Source organism: Montipora foliosa, chromosome 3, assembly GCF_036669935.1.
Source record: "Montipora foliosa isolate CH-2021 chromosome 3, ASM3666993v2, whole genome shotgun sequence".
NCBI classification, from domain to species: Eukaryota; Metazoa; Cnidaria; class Anthozoa; order Scleractinia; family Acroporidae; genus Montipora; species Montipora foliosa.
The window spans coordinates 22,412,441-22,429,940 of record NC_090871.1 but is presented as its reverse complement, the minus strand read 5'-3'; the positions used below and the strand labels follow the sequence as shown (position 1 = coordinate 22,429,940).

The 17,500-nt window shown below is 38.7% G+C and overlaps 1 protein-coding gene across 3 annotated transcripts in view; it reads left to right on the top strand.

The window, feature by feature from the left end:
• Positions 1-2,562: 2,562 nt before the first annotated feature.
• Positions 2,563-17,500, top strand: part of LOC137997079 (alkaline phosphatase-like) — a 29,550-nt gene continuing 14,612 nt past the window's right edge. Inside the window, exons 1-3 of one of the 3 annotated variants that reach the window (XM_068842835.1) lie at positions 2,649-2,725; positions 6,116-6,269; positions 12,499-12,813. In XM_068842835.1, coding sequence (XP_068698936.1) covers positions 6,173-6,269; positions 12,499-12,813 — 412 coding nt within the window. In that variant the 5' untranslated portion in view covers positions 2,649-2,725; positions 6,116-6,172. Of the gene's footprint in view, positions 2,726-6,041; positions 6,270-12,498; positions 12,814-17,500 lie in introns of those variants that run through there. The other 2 variants (XM_068842836.1, XM_068842833.1) reach the window with 2 other exon arrangements.

Sequence of the window (17,500 nt, the reverse complement as noted above, 5' to 3'; positions counted from 1 at the left end):
GATAGTTATATTAATAATAGTTATATTATAATTGTAATTATAGTCTGAATGTATCGTATACTTAGGCAAACAAACTAACCGTTTATGTGTATAATTTATTCATATTATGATATACGCATGCAACGATTTTTAATGCGTCTCCCTGTTTGTTTTTCATTTTGGCGAATGTATTCATTGCACCTTTGAGGAGTTGAAGAGAGACAATACGTATTTGCTCATCGCGCGTGTGATAAACCCCCTCCATCTCTTCCTTTGCTGTACAGGTAAAATGGTTAATTAAGGGAATAATTTGACTTGAGTTTCGCAAGAAGTGCTAGTGAAGCGATTAATTGTTTTTTAGACGCACGTTTCTCAAGGAACTTGTAGTTGCCAAAAAGTCGCGAATTAAGCGGAAAAGCAACTTGTGCAGGATTTTTTGCATCGAAAACGATCGAGCCACGCATAATTTCTGCATCCTTTCTTTGTTGTCGGAAAAGTGAATAGCGCGAAATAAAGATGTACGTGCAGAATTTTTGCATGCACATCTTTCAACGGCAACGTGCTGGGTTTCGATGCAGAATTTCAGCACCATTAAGATGTCGTAGAAAAAGCAGCAAATTAAGCGGGAAAAAAGGCGTGCAGAATTTTTGCATCCAACTTTGTCATGCGATGCAGAATTTCTGCATCATATAGGTGAAGTAAAAAAGAAGCTAATTATGAGGGAAAAGTTGTGCAGAATTTTTGCATTTAACTCTGTCATGCCATCCAGAATTTCCGCATCATCCATACGCGTATTCATATTCTGCAGAACTTTCCCTGAAACGTGTTGGCCATTGGTACATAACATCCTTTTTACACAGCAAGTTTTCAGCCCATTTTAAGGCTCCTTTCATTAGACGTATTTCTAACTGAACAAATTTGCTGTAAAATCAAGTTCAGAATAAAAACGGAGTTTCTCAACACCTAATGAAGATTTCGTCATGTTAATAGCGTATTCCGAGTCTAACCTGTAAAAGAAAAACTACAGTTTATTAGGCCGGTTATGAAAATTAAGACCCTCAAAAGACCTAAGACCAGTGGAGAAATGAATAGTACCCCATAATGCATAGCGATGTCTTTTATATTATCAACTGAAATCGTGTCGTAATCACTACCTTCCAACCACAACACAGAGGTGAGCAGCGCTGGAGACTACCGCACTGTGTTTACAAACAGACCTTGGTGTCAACACCCTAAAACTAGACAGCTCACAACGGTTGACTTCCAACTTACTTTAACGCTATTTCAGTGTGAACTAAAATGATCACAATTCCTTGAAAAAAAAAACACAGCAAATAAAGCTGTTCCAACTTGGCGAGTAAATAATCAAAGGAACTATTTTGGCTTTTTGTACTGAAGCGAAATGGGATGGAATGGAAATGAGTCGTTTCAAACCTCTTTTACCAGTTCATTTCCTTATTTTAACAGTTGAAAATGGCATTCGTTTAAGCCAATAATTAGGTTCGGCACTTGAAAAGTTCGACGTCTGAATCAACCATCGAAATTAATCATTTGGGTCTACCCAAATAGGTATTACGTTCGGCACATAAAAAGTTTGACGTTTGAAACGGACCTTAACCACCAAATAAAAGGCTGAGCACGAAAACCGTTTGTTTTCTCGCGCGAAGGCCTTGCTGGCTAAAAGAAACGATGGGATGTGGGAAAAAGAATGAAAAGGGCGTGGAAAGAACAATAACAAGTGATACTTGTAGTGTTTATTCCTATTATAAGCTATGTCTTAGCTGTCAAGTAACCGGTAGTCATTGGTTAGCACACCCTAAGCCGCAGTTATGTGATTATTGTGAAGATATCATTGTACATATAGATACTTGATTCAGTTGTAATAAAGCGATTGTGTAAAGCACTTGACCTGACTCACTGTGTACTCTATAGTAGTATTTCGAACCCTAATACACAACAATACTTTTATATTTTTGGCTTTCGGTTAGTTACATTTTTGTGTTTCGGAGGCTTTTATTGCTGTTTCGACTTATTAACTTTGCTGTTTGTTGTTTGCTGTTGTCGATTATAGAGTTTACCTTCATTCTCTATTTTCGAATTCCCCATAATACACTTTGTTTGCCCCCCAAATTTTGCATAAACCACTGTTTTCAAATGCTCTTGGGAATATGCAGTGTCCCCAAGAGCATTTGAAAACAAATAGTTAATGCAAAATTTGGGGGCAAACAAAGTGTATTATGGGGAATTCGAAAATAGAGAATTATCATTTCTCAAGCCACTTACCCTTTCCCATGGGATCACAAACCCTTTGATCAGCTCTTCCCCTCGCAGCCGCATTATGCTGTGACAGAGAGTCTTCGAACAACGTGACCCTGCACTAGTAGGATATTAGATATGGATATTGGATATGGTTATACACGAACGTGACTAACCTCGAATGCCAAAAGTAAAGGCTTTCAATGAAAAAGCGCCAGGCTGTTTTGGAGCGATTCACACATGCAGCGAAGCGACACGCTTAACAAAAAGAGGAAAAGAAAGCGAAACGAGAACTACCTGTGTACATTCTTTTGGTGGCGTGCCAATGTTGTACTCATTCGTCCGTGAATAATTGCCATTATTAAAATCACTTTGCATCCAGGGGTCACGGGGATACGTAGACTGGAAACTTTCAAAATGTCTGTGCTCTTCACTATGCGATTATCCACTTCGTTGCTCATCTTAATATTGTCTCAAGCAGCACTCACAGGTATGCACTGTTAATTTTTCACAGGTTTATAGTGTTTTAGCACAGCCCCTTCTCATTGCTCCTTAACCAACAGTTAATCGAATCATGCTAGGAAGAATAGATCCGAAGTAAATCGTCATTTCACCACCTAGAAATCTCTTTTTTTAAAAGTTTATTTAGTAGCATCCTTTGTTGAGGTCGTTGTGATTACATTGTGGTTTAAGTTCAGTTTCCGCTCGTACTCAAGTCGTGTCAGTCTCTATACCAGAACGAATCGCATACCAATAAAATTTATTCCGGCAAGACTGATGAATACTTTCGCTGCATGTTTAATGACCATGCAGTGGTGTGTGTAAACGCAGACAAGATAAAAACAATGCTTATGCAAAAGTTTGGAGGGCAAACAAAAGAGTACAATTGTATTTTTGAAAGACTCTCGGAAGACGCCTTTGGTAATACTTTTGTACATCATTCACCAGAGGGAGAGGGTTGGAATTCTGTTGATGTTGTCACAGCTACAAGAGAGGCATACCTTATAGTGACAATATCCGAAAAAAGGTATGAGAGTTTGCAATTGTACCGCACAAGGATTGAAAACCAAGAAATCTATATTAACTGGGCACATTTTTTACAATCAAAGTAGGTCCAGCTTTCCCCGGGAAATTTTATCGATACATCGATTATTTAAAAACTTAATGTAATGGTCATTTTGGTACTCGACCGCTGTGAGACCTGTTGGCTTGAGCTTACACACCGAAGTTCACATTTCAAATGAATTAATAAATAAGGGAAAGATTTCCGCACAGCTTCAAGTCATACTTCATTAATTTGAGAAGACAATGGCAGAGAAAATGGACGGCCTTTTTTGACAACTGCGATTTGTTCTTGAATATGCTTAAAAGAAAATTGACAATTTTGCGTCGAAAGTACAGAAAGTACTTAGGCAAATTATGAGGCCCTCCGAGGAAGGTCCTTGTTCCATTCTTCGCTATAAATGTTTGGTTGTCTTCCGTTGTTCCCAAATTACTTTCAAACTTATTCCCAGATTTTTGATCCCTAAAATTGGTCAAAATTGTTTTCCTTCCCTAAAATATTTTGTCATTGTTCCCCTGTTTCCCAGTTCAAATTAGCCATGTTTGCTTGTTCCCCCAAACCCCTGGGACGGCCTCAATTATCTCGACACCGGAGACATATGCCATTGTAAAGCCCGCAAATCAGCAAGACATTTTGCCCGTCAAGAACCAAGATAAACGACCTAGCAACCTCTCCCCCAGTACTTCTTGTAGCTCAATTGGCAGAAAACAGGGAGTTTTAGCAAAGACAGCGGCAATGCCAACTACAACGTCACTTCAAAATATAACTTAGCGCTAGTATTTCGCGATTATGCCATCTTGTTCACCTTGAACATTAGGGGCGAACTATCATATAGTAATTAACAATTATTGAAAGAGGCTGAGTAGGATATGAAGAATTCTGCAGGTCGAAGATGGTGTTATCCACCAAGGCCGAAGGCCGAGGTGGATAACATCCTCCGAGATCTGAAGAATTCTTCATATTCTACGAAGGCCGAATTCAATAATTGCTTTATTATTTATTCAAAATATTTTCTTCGCTCAAACTTCTAAACCTACTCGCAGCCATTTTTCTGCTCAACAAAAATAACACAATCTCGTCCCCAGCTTTTTTCGGTCAACGGTTCAATACTTTGCAGCGGGCTGCACTTTTGACGTCATTGACTCAATATGACGAAGTTTCTTTCCAAATTTGGTGAACAGCAGCTGGTTATGGTGAATTATGCGTGTGGTTTTAACCAATCAGAAACGGGGAAATATTTTGAATGAATAATAACTGGATTTATAGAGCGTTTTCACATGACGTCACGCAGCCATGTTAGTGTTCCAAAACAAAGAAACGGCGGCCATGTTGGTGTTCCAAACTAATCCTCTGGGAATTGAACTCTATGTTTATGCAAATAGTTTCTTTTGTTTCATCAAATTAGCATTTATTTTAGACACGTGAGTGAAAACGCTCTATAGAAACGATTCTAAAGTGATGATTACAACTGAATGATTTCCTGTTGAATGCTCACGTTGTCGTCAAAACTTGAAATATGGTGATTTCACGTTGTTGTTTTGTGGACTACGACCAAAAATGCACTGAAACGCGCAGCACGATTATTTTTTTCTTCCTTAATTAACCAATGATATTCTTGTTTTGTGGCGTTGGCGTTGCCGTATGGTAGCCGTCGTCGTTGCTTGGGACGACGTGAACTGACGACGTGAATTGATTAAATTTGAGGTTGTGCAGAGGACTTGAGAACCTGGAAAAACTTTTTTTCCCAAACAACCGCACCGTTCATGCCAATTTTATTCTTGCGAAGATGATACACACTTTCCATTTCGAACGACATGGGGTTATAACGAAATTACTACAACAACGGGAAATAATATTTTTAGACGACGTTCTGGTTGGCGGCGTCGTCGTCCTTGCGTAAGCTCCCTACTTTAAGATCTACGACGCAGTCCTCGACAAGAACGCCACGAAACAATAATAGGGAACTTTAGCAACGACAACGGCAACGGCAACGAGAACGTCATCTAAAAACAAAAATTCGCGTTATTGCAATCACTTCACGACTATTCCTCACTTTTATTATGATAAAGGTGTGGCAGTCCCCCAGAAATGAAACCATTCTGAGCGGCGCTTAATTTAGTGGAGAAAATGAAACTTTATCTCCCAAGTGCTGACGTTCTGGACACAAAACCTCAAATTTCGCTTTTTCATGTAGTTAGGGACTTTAATTAAGCGTTGTCTAAAAATATTATTTCCCGTTACTGTAATAATTTTGCGATTACTCTAAGTCGCCTGGCCTTGGAAAGTGTGATTACGAATTCCAAGAATAAAATTGGTGACAATGGTGTGGATATTTAGAGAGAAAAATGAAAATTCATCGGCAGGTGCTCTCGTCCTCCACATGACCTCAAATTTGATCATTTCACGTCGTTAAGCAAAGACGACGGCTACGGCAACGAAAACGTTAAGGCCTGGCCAAACGCTCGCAACATTTCAACGCAACATCTTGCAACATTGTTGGGCACAACATGTTGCGTACGTTTGGCCACCCTGTTGCGATATGTTGCGATGTGTTGCAACATGTTGGATGATGTTGGATCAAATTTGAAAACGGTCAAATTTTTCGTGCAACATTTTGGATGTTGCATGATGTTGTACTCGTTTGGCCATGTTCACGCTTCACTGGCGAAAAACGTCTGCGCATGAGTCGCGTAATATGGCACGTGATACGTTTCCGGGACTATAATTGGCTCTCATGAAAAAAGCACTCCCGAGAAGAACACAAAAATGGCTACTGTTTGAGAATTGGTAGCTTGTTGGTTTCCGTTCTTTTTAGAGCGATCAAGACTAGTTTTAAAGCCAGCTTCAAGTGGAATGTATTCTTAGAGAACGTCTATGTTGTGTAAAACGTTTGCAAGTCCAATCCAACCATCATCCTCGGAAAATTTGCTCCTGGAAAATTTTATTTCGTGGGAAAAGAGCTGCGAAACAGGTGAGTTTTTTTTTTTTTTTTCAATACACAACATTTATTAACAAATGTTACTATACTTACAATACTAACAGTACGATGACTACAGTACTTACCAAACAATATTAATTTACACCATACAAAGCAATGCAAAGTAGAAAGAAAAAATAAAATACAAAACAAAAGTGGCAAGTACTTACAATCGCTATAATATTGCACAGTATACAATACAAACAAAAACAGCAAAGGTTACTGAATACAACCAAAATTAAAATGCGGTACATTGACGGAAAACACTTTATGTACAATGAACAAGAATGTGTGTAAAGTTCTGCCATTTAGCAAAGAAAAGTTTTTGTTGTCCTGAGGTAACTGCTATGTATTTTTCTAGTTCTATCTTATCCTGCACTAATCTTTTGAAATCAATAAGAGATGATTTATCGTTATTTAGTACATTAACATAAAGAGAATACTTTCCGAGTATTATGAGATGATTGAGAGCTAAACATGGTGGACTCAATTGGCGAATAATTCCATATATAACGTCTTGGGGGACAGATCTAACTGAAGGTTGCATAATTGCAAAATCCAATTTTGAAATTCAGACCAAAAGATTGACGCTTGCGCACATTCAACAAACAGGTGTGTAACAGTTTGGTGTATTGCGGGGCAGAATGGACAGAGCGGAGACGAAACTTTTTCCAGTTTGTACAATAATGAGTTAGTAAATAAGATGTGGTGAATGATTTTGTATTGGAACATAATTAGTTTTGTTTCTTTTGTAGCCTTAAAAGGTAGAAGGTAAATCTTAGAAAAATCGTCACACTGAAAGTTATAATGTTCAAGCCTTTTTTCGGCGGTGGGACTGGGTAATTTTTGCCGGGTGAGAAGTTTTTGATATAAGGTCTTACAGGAGAGGGGTCTACTTGAAGGACATATGGTTAATGCAGGTGTTGGGTTGCTTTCATTTTTTGAACAAACATTTTTTTCCATTCCGACACTCGGTATGGCCGATACAAGGCTGCGGTAGGTTAAAAAATGACATCTTTTTATATAAAATTTGTCGGCTAGCACTCCAAACGGAAAAAAACAGTTTTCCGGAACGTTGAAGAGATCTTTTATCTGCTTGATGCCGTTTTGTCACCATTTAGAGTAAAAAACGGATTTTCCATTAACCTTTATAAATCTGTTGTTCTAGATGATTTCCTGCAGCACAGCTTCTTTGTTTCCAGGAGTGCTTATCTTAAGTTCTTGCCAGTAACAGATGACTTGTTTATAGAACGATGGAATGTGTTTGTTAAGATTAAGAAGTTTCGTGTCGTAATTACAATTAAACAACTCTATTCCACCTACGTTGGCTAAGAAATAGGTTGGAATATACTTCCACGGAGCATTAATATCGGAACAAAGTCGTTTGACCCGAGTAAGTTTCAACGCTTTATCGAAAAAAGAGAAATCTTTCATGCCTAAGCCACCTTCTTTTTTACTTTTAATCAGAGTTGTTCTACGAATCTTCGCCGGTTTATAGTTCCAAATAAAAACAAAAATTAGTTTTTTAACTTCGTCTGCAAAATGCTCCGGAGTTTCCAAGACGCTGGATACAAATATAGGCTTGGACAAAGCTAAGGTTTTAACAATGTTAATTCTACCTTGTAATGAAATGTCTCGTTGAGACCACATATTAAGGGTCTTTTTTAATGTTTCCTATTTTTCTAAGAATTTTTTTTTTTTAACAGCGGTTTCGTGGTTATAAGAGAAGTGAACGCCTAAGGCATATACTGGTTCATGACTGAGCCGAAGGTTACAAATTGCGTCATTCCGGTGACTTAGTGATCCTCGCCAACAACCAACAACGGCTTTGGCTTTTAGAACAAAGTATCAAAGTTGAAGCTGGTGGCTCAAGGAGTAACCTTTGCAAAAACATTAGGTTAAAAATACTTTTATGGTATTTGAGTTTTATTGTAGAACAAATTTGCACAATATCATTAAAGTCATTAAATCAATGAGAATCCAAACATGAAGATGCAGTTTGCTCAGGAGGGGTCTTTTTTTTTTTTAAACAACCCTTAAAGGTAACAGAATCTTGTTTTCTGGATGTAGGCTTACAGAAATCTGACTCATTAGGGGAACCAGTTCTAAATTGACAAATGACTGGCATTTTATAATTCATAAGTAAAAGCTACTTGCTCGCTTATCAAATTTTTCTACAGTTCCATTCATTTTTCAGATTGATAGCCTTAAATGTACTGCGGCAACTCTGCCAGCGGTTTGGTCTCAGTATCATAAGCAGTACCCCCTTGGGGTAGTTTGTTCACTTCACCACCATTGTTTAACCCTATCCAGGGACTAAAGCAAGGATGGAAATTGATTACAGCTTAAATAAATTGGACCACTTTTTTTACTTCTTACACTTACTGCATTCAACTTTAATTTATTCATCCTTTGAAATGGTAGGAATGATTACTATTTACAGCAATTGCTAAAAATTCATTGCATCTAATGTTGAAATATTTTTTACATATGAGTCTTCAGTATTTATGAGTCAATGAGTTAGCGCAGTTACCCTAACCCATAAAATGAAAGCTAAACTTCCAGAGAGTGCTTAGGCCTAATCACTGAAACGTGGGCTTAGTCTTGATCAATAAATTATTGTCATATTGACTGTGAGTCTCATTGACTCATGACTCATTGACTCGTTAATCATGGGACCTCTTTACATATGGAAAGGTAACAGGAGTTATTTCTGTGAAGTCTTATCCAGAAAACTGCAACATGGGATTATGTCCCTTTCAAATGTCGCTTTGTATGCTTTTGCTCAATGTCTTTGAACGATTATTACGGAAATATGAAGTTATGGTTTTTCTAAAAGTTAAATCTAATGCAAGGGGATTAAAATTATTGAAGCAGCTGTGTTGCAACCAGAGTCGGCAAAGAGAGGTTAGATAATTTGTTGTACTGGAGGTACTTAGTAGGCCAGCGTGAAATTTGTGAAAAGTTTTGGAGGGTGGCAGTGAATCACCTTCAACAAGTTTTCTAAACTTTGAAAATACCTAATTTTATATCCTCCTGCTGTTTTATCGCTGGAAGATAAAATCAATTCCTGATTAAGTATTTTTTTTTGTCACATTAACCCACTACAATGCGGTGAAAGCGTATTATTAGCTACAGTAATATTTTGTTACAGTAAAATTCTCCCTGCTAGTAAGCCGGACTTCTGAATCAAATATTGTTGTTTTGGCTATTCAGATTTAACCTAATCTATGTTTATTTCTATATTAATTTGGAGGAAAGCAAACTATTGGCATTTTGCTTGGAACAACTATAACAAAATATAATTGCAACTGAAAGGTCTCCTTCTAGAGTGCCCAATATGAGGTGCTATGACATTATGTTAAGTATGATTTTGGTTATTATTACTGCTAAATTCACTTTAAAATTTATTTTTGAACGACTGAAATACATTTCTTAATTTTCTCCTCGGTCTTAATAAATTTTCCTCTATGGACCACTTGAATGGCAACTTTAACAACTTAATTTTGAAAAAAAATGCGAAAATTTTAACATTTTCTGTTACATGCGGGACCCCGCGGAAACTGTGTAACTATTTATTTGGAAGAGAAACCATTTGGAAATTTAGTGGTATCTTTTTTGCTCCACTTTTTAAAAGATAAACGCATGAATTGAAATCAAGTTGGTAATCCATTAGCTGGTAAGCGACCGAGACTCGCGTTGACCTTGAAATTTTTAAAGAAATTTCCCTCGTAGCCCTGTTGGCTTAGAAGAGAATCTCGCTGGCATAGAAACGCACTATGCAGTCAACATTCGTCCGTTTTACTGGCCTGAAAAAGGGCCTTTTTTAGTTGACGGAGATCTAATAAAATTGATCTTATAAACACCGAATGGCAGCCATGTTTGATTTGAGGTATTGAAGTCACATGACAAGGCCTCGACCAATCAGACATTTTTCGCCAGTAAATGTTCACGCAACATTGTTGCACTTGGGCATGCGCGTTAGGTCCACTTCTTGCGCGCCAGGGGCCTGGGGCACTTAAACATTGACATGTTGCGTTGAAAATGATGAAAATGTTGCGTGCGTTTGGCCACCCCGTGAAACACATGTCGCAACATCATGCAACAATAGGGAACTTAAGCGCGAGCGCTTTTGAGAGGCGGACGGCAACCGGAAGAGGAATTTTCGCTTGCCAGGGCAGTGGTGTCTCCCAGATTTTAATGCTTATCATCTCTAATGAGGAAAAGATCTTAGCAATTTAAATGTGATTGTGTGTAAACAAATTAAAAGGAAAAACAGCTCACTTCCGGTTGCCGTCCGCCTCTCAAAAACGTGCATGCCTAAGCTCTCTAATGTTGCAAGATGTTGTGTTGAAATGTTGCGAGCGTTTGGCCAGGCCTTTAGTCCAAGATATAACTTAGCGCTATCGCAAGTATTTCGCAATTATTCCGTCTTGTTGACCTTTTACAATGGCGAACTACCCTGTAACTGAAAAGGTACGAACGGCTTTAAAGTTAAAACAGAAAATTACTATTTCCTTGTTATAATGTTCACGTTGTCGTCGAAACCTAAAAATTGGTGATTGCACGTTGTTTTTTTTGTGGAGTACGGCAGAGAAATGCACGGAAATTCGTTTTGCACGTGCAGCACGAGTATTTTTCTTTTTTTAACCAATAATATTCTTGCTTCGTGTAGTTGCCGTAGCCGTAGCCGTCGTCTTTGCTTAAACTCCCTAACGTTGTCAAAACGAGAACGGCAAAGAAATGTAATAAAATGTAAAACACACGTGCAGGGCGTGCAGAGCTATTATAGAGATTAAGCATCGCGTTTACATCAAACATCGAACGCGAAACGGTGGGCTGCTGCTTGTCACAAAAGCGTGAAAATGATGTTATTCTAACTCGTCTCTCTCTCTTTCGAAATGTTACTTGATACCTGCTGCTAACACACAAGAAATGAGTTCATATCAAACGAGTTTCTTCTATTTTTGGCAAAACGCAAATTTTACTCCGACGTTCACCGTTTGCCGTGAGCGTGATGCCTTTTCTTTTTGCTAATTAAATCTGTTGTTATGTGGCGTTTTCGTATCCGTGCTCGTCGTCCTTAAAAGTATAGTAAAGTAACCATATTTAACGTCGATAACTCGAAACAATAGGGAGCTTACGAAACGAGGACGACGACGGCTACGAGGACTTCATTTAAAAACACGAGTTCGCGTTATTCATATCACTACGAAACTATTTCATGTCGTTTCGCGTTAAAAATGTGTAGTAACTGTCGAGAAATTAAACTGGTATGAGTGGGTCGGAAGCGTAGAGAGAGAACTGAAAATTCATCGTCATGTGTTAACGTCCTCCACAGAACCTTGAATTTGGTCATTTCACGTCGTCATTTAGGAGATGACGGCAAAGAAATGTACCTAAATGTAAAACGCACGTGCAGAGCGTGCAGAGCCATTGTTTTTGCTCACTAAACCTATTGTTTTATAGCGTCGTCGTTGCCGTCGGCGTCGTCGCTTCGTAAGCTCCCTAATAATTCAACTGACAAACCTGAGGTCGACGGTGCGCTCATTTTACTCCCCCCTCTCCATCAGTGCTCCGTTTTTACGGGTATTTAAAGCTACTTAGCTACACGGAAAGGAAAGAAGACGAAACAAGGATGCGAGATCCGGGAATCGAACTGAGGACCTCTTGCACCAAGGTCGCGCACTAACCTACTGTGCCATCCTTGCCTAAGGTCCCTGTTGTTTTGCAGACGACGGCAAAGAAATACTTCTCGTGCGCAGCGTGCAAAGCTAATAGGGAGCTTAAGCAGGCGCGTTTTTGAGATGCGGGCGGCAACCGGAAGTGACCTGTTTTCCCTTTTAACTTGTCTTCACACAACCACATTTCATTGTCAAGTTTCTTTTCTCCATTAGAGATGATTAGTATAAAAATCTGGGAGACACAACTGTCCTGGAACGCGAATTGGTCTCTTCCGGTTGCTGTCCGCGTCTCAAAAACGCGCCTGCTTAAGCTCCCTTGTTTTTGCCACTAAATACGCAAATTTGTGACGTCTTAGTTGCCGTTGCCGTTGCCGTTGCCTTTGCTAAAGCTCCCTGTATCATTGGTGAAGCGCTTGAGATTTCGCGTCTTGAAGAAACGAAAATAAATTAAAAGCCGATTGTTTTGCAGTTTACAACACAAATTTAAATTTGTACTATGTACGCGTTTACACTGATCTGTGCACTGGTGCTACTTACAGGCGCAGCCTATCAAGACACAAACAAGTGGTATACTGATGGCGTTCAGCTGATCAAAAACAACTTAATGCTAGAGCCAAACAAGAACACCGCAAAGAACACCATTCTTTTTATGGGAGACGGTATGGGTATCACCACAATCACAGCTGCTCGTATCTTAGAAGGACAGATGAGAGGAGAGAGAGGAGAAGAAAATGTTCTGAGCTGGGAGAGGTTTCCTTGGTCTGCCCAGTCCAAGACATACAATGTAAATTCACAAAGCGCAGACTCAGGAGCGTGCGCAACTGCATATTTGTGTGGTGTGAAGACCAATCAAGGTAAGACACAATGACTTAGACCCATGTCTCTTTCGATCTTCTAGTGCTTGTAGTAAAAGCATGAAAATTTTTAGTCTAACTAGACAGTCGTTCTCTTTTGAAAAACTGAATCCGTAAAGGCGAGAAATGAGCTACATTCAAACTATTCTGTGAATGAGTGCTGTCCTCAGTAGCGTTGATATATTCAGTGAATAAACCCTTCGGGCGGCTAGTATGTCATGGCGGCTGATAATGTCCGCGGCTGAGAGAAAAATGAATATTCGGCCGAGAAGCGAAGCTTCAAGGGCAAATATAAATGAAATTTGAGGACAATCTCTCAGCCAAGGACATTGTCAGCCAACATACCATCAAGCCAGAAAGGGGTTTATTTATTTTATAACCCTCCCATGATTAATTTATATCACACAAAAAAACTGCTCGCCCGCCATGCTACGTATTTTTTCGATGCACTGTTCAAAATTTGTCTAGAAAGAAAGCTATCTCAGGAAAAAAACAAATCATTTACTTGTCAATGTGCGTCGAAAACCGTCGAAAACAAGGCGCTTTTTCTATTACTGAAAAAGAAATTTCAAACATGAAACGCAGAATGTGCAAAGTCTGAATGACAGTGTTTTCAAGTGCCGCTGGACCTTTTCTGTCCCTGGCCATGGACGGTTGGTTTATTTTGTAGTTAGTAAATACAGTGAGTTAAGTTCTCTACACTATAAAATGACTCACTTTAAGTTCGCATAGGATAAAATCTCTAAAGGCTTCTCATAACTTTCTTCACCTTCAAAGACGTTGACAGCATATTTTGTTGACTTTCTTGTACTTTCCGGAACAGCATTTGGAACCAGCTTCACTAGACTCCAGGCCCCGGTTGTTCGAAGGGTGGATAGCGCTATCCACAATCAAATCACAATCAACTGGATAACCCAATTGGTTTTTCCAGTGTTCATCCGCCGGATAGTGATTTATCCGGTGTATAGCGTTATCCACCTTTTGAGGAACCGAAGCCAGGAAACGAGTTTGCTTTTCTACCATGTAAAACTTTTCTGATGAAAATTTTTCTGCTGCCTTTTTTCTGCTGGCCTCGTTTCTTTTCAACGGAATGATCGCTACATTTCGCAGGACAAATATCCTCGCAAACGGAGGTTATTGCGTGATAATTGTCCTGTGAATTTGGACCACGTAACGAAAATTAGCCAATAAAATCGCCCGAAAACAGGCCTTACACTACTGTAAATGTGATAGATGATGGATTAATAGCCTTCGCTGATCGACAGCATCAGGAACTTATGTTTGTGCGTCACACAAGGACAACACGCATTCACAGATGTACTTGGCTTGGCCCCAGCCGATTTGTCCCGAAATACGTTGCGTTTGCCGTAAATGTGACTCTAAATCTCTCAAATGTTTCACGTCATCTGTGATGTGTGATGGAACAAACGCACGACTCTTTGACAAACAGAAAGAGGCATGCCACGCCATAGAATATTCCAGTCCTGGCATCTTTGCAACTATGGACAATGAAACCGGGGCTGTGTTTGATAAGCTATGTTTTTTTCTGTACAATTACAACGGTTCCAGCCGGTGTGTTTTGGGTTTGATGAGCGAATGGATAACAAAGCTTGCTGTATTGGTTTTTATGAGTTTAGCCCAGTGAAACCCAATCATAAACAGAGATCATTAATACGTGCTTTATTCAATATAAACTAAAAATAGTTAATCCCATTGTTACGAAAAATAGTATTGCGTGACAAGCGTTACTGTCTAGAAGCTTCGCGAGAGTTCGTAGTTTGTTTATTTTTAGGTTCGTCCGTAAGCGTTTCTAAATCGGTGTGTTTTGTAATCTTTCTATAATTAGATTCATTACTAATTTAGAAAGTTCTAGAAGTTTATTGTCAGAGTATATAAGTAGACGAGTCCAAGCGGAGTGTTTTTCTAACTAGTTTTTCACAAGCGAAGAGAGTTGGCGTTAGCCGTGTTTAGTCAAGTGCGACAGAAGCAGTGTTAATTCAAGTTGGCGGAGGCCGTGTAAGTTTATTGAGTTCGTGTTGTTCAGAGTTTTACTTCGTGGAAACTACGTTCATTTTTGGAATAAATCTTCTTGTTGTTGTTCCGACAACCCTGCGTTCAGTTTAGTTTGCAAGCTACCTTTCCTCAAAACATTCGAACTCGTAACATTGGGGGCCTGTCCGGGAGAGGAATTCATTTGTTTGCCAACTACAGAAACCAGGAAAGGATCACAACTTGGAAAGGCCTACTCTGGGACCTAAAGTCGCCTTAAGTCGCCTAAAGTCGCCTTAAGTCGCCTTAAGTCGCCTTAAGTCGCTTTAAATCGCCTTAAGTCAGAAGTTAAAACTTAAAATAATAATAATAAATAATAATAATAATAATAATAATATAATAATAATAATAATAATAATTATTATTATTATTATTATTATTATTATTCCAACAACAGCAATTGCCTGAGAATATAGCCGAAATTTGGTGATGCTACCACTGGATATTGCTTCTGATTGGTGGAATCAAATTTCCTATGCAGTTCAACCAATCAGAAGCACTACCCAAATGTGGGTTGTGACGCCACATCAGTATGGAATTTGTGCACTTCTTTCTCAAACGTCATTTGGCGGGGAAACCAGTGGTAGTGTCGCTAAATGTCGTCTGTTTTCTCAGGCTACAACAACAAAAACAATAAAACATAAGGATTCTGTTTATATAGAAGAGGGGAAGGGGTCCCTTAACAGCAGAGGTATTCCTTAAAGACTTTCAGGTCCCATAACTTTCTGCAGACATCTGCTGCAAACATGTTTGGCTCCACAGGAGGGGAGGCTAGGCATTTAAACTAAGAAAAGATTTTCTGTTAAAATGCTTCATCCCAGCTACCAGGGAATTTGCGGCTATTTAAGTCACTAACCTTTGATAAAACATTGGATGTAAGTTCCTGAAAATCATAGGAAGAAATGTCAAACCTCCCTCCTACCTGAAATCAATCCTTGCCCCGATTGTCCTCATGAGACATTAACATGCAAGGAACTGATATTAGAGAAGTACATAAGGCACAGTTTTCCATCTTCAGAACATTTATTGCTTGTCAACTTTAATCTCTTGGTTTAACAAATACATAAACTTGTAATTTCACATTGAAAGTGTAGCTGGAGGTGTGGCTTGCATAAAAAAAGCCATTTCATACTGCTAATATTGTGGTAAATCAATATTCTAGATCTCTATTAAAAAGCTGAGAAAAAACAGTGATAATCAGAAAAGATGAAAGCTATTCTAGAGTCAAGCTCAGTCAATGATCTTTTAAACGTTGAGCAAGCAAGGTTGAACATTACAAGCTTATGCAGAGGCCACTGTCAATATGTACTTTTTGCATGTTGCAGGTTAAATGTCACTAATGCTATCAGGCTACAGGGTAGATTTTCAGCACCTGTTCATTCGAGTTAAAGGTCTAGTCAACTGCAACATAAGGCTACAATCTACTTGAAATACCCGGTAGACTCGTTCAAACTCGTTTACGAATTTTCAACCCGCAACATCCCAGAACCTGCATTTGAGCTCATAGTACTAGACTTTCAAGATTACTTACCCGACGTAAATGACAAGACATAAAATCAGCCCTTTGCCCCGCACACACCTCTAAGCTGAGTTCAATCCATTGAACATTTCCAAACCTTCATGTTCAGGAACTTTCCATCTTTAAAATCACGAGTTGATAAGTTTAAGTCCTAAGATTAAGTCAATCGATGAACAGGAGCTGAAATCAACCCAAGCAGTGTTGCTGCAATATCTGCCTGACATGGCTTAAAAGGAGCGAACATAATTCTTGCTATCACCCATTAAATGAAAAGGTGCAAAGGATTTAAAACGGTCTGCTACACTAGCCCATTTCTTTTTACTTCTTGGCCTGGTAAACATGGCTGACAATTCCCTATGTTTCGACCACGTGACTTTTATTCCGCATGAGACCTTCGCGACTAAAAAAAAAACACGTGCACACGCGCGTAAAAACAATCAGCTTTCACACCCCCTCCCTTCGAGACAAATTGTCACAAGTTTGCAATATTCTTATTAATTATTTTACAGATTAAAATTAACATTGCATACTATTCAACCATCTTAAATATTTCCTTGAATTATCCAGCCTATATTTTCTCCTACAAATGCATATATTTTTAAAAGTTTCAGGCTTTTGACCTAATCACCCCAATTTTTACACCCAAAACCATCTGGCATATTCTTTTATCTGATTCAACACTTAATTCACTTGAAAGAAAAACTTTAACTTTAACTTCAAAATCCTTACTTAGTATAAAACATTTTTAGCTTAAGTTAAACATTCAAGAAAACTTTACTGGTGAAAATAATAAATTCAGTCAGCAATATTCTTACAACAACACATTAAAGAATTGAAATGCTTCTCAAACTAGCATGGTTTTGACTACTCAAGCACCTCATTTTAGTATTAGTAAAATGATAAAAAACACTATCTAGTGCAGGGTATCCAAGTTGCAGTTATATGCACTTCTGAACACACAGCCATGTACAATGATTACCCTGCTTACGGAGCTGTGTACAATAAGCCACTTGCACTAAGAGGTCACGTGACCTCTTGCTGATGCCAAAAATTGACAAAGCACATAAAAATTATCTTACACCCGAAATTTGAGAGGAAATGCATTTAAGGGAGATATTT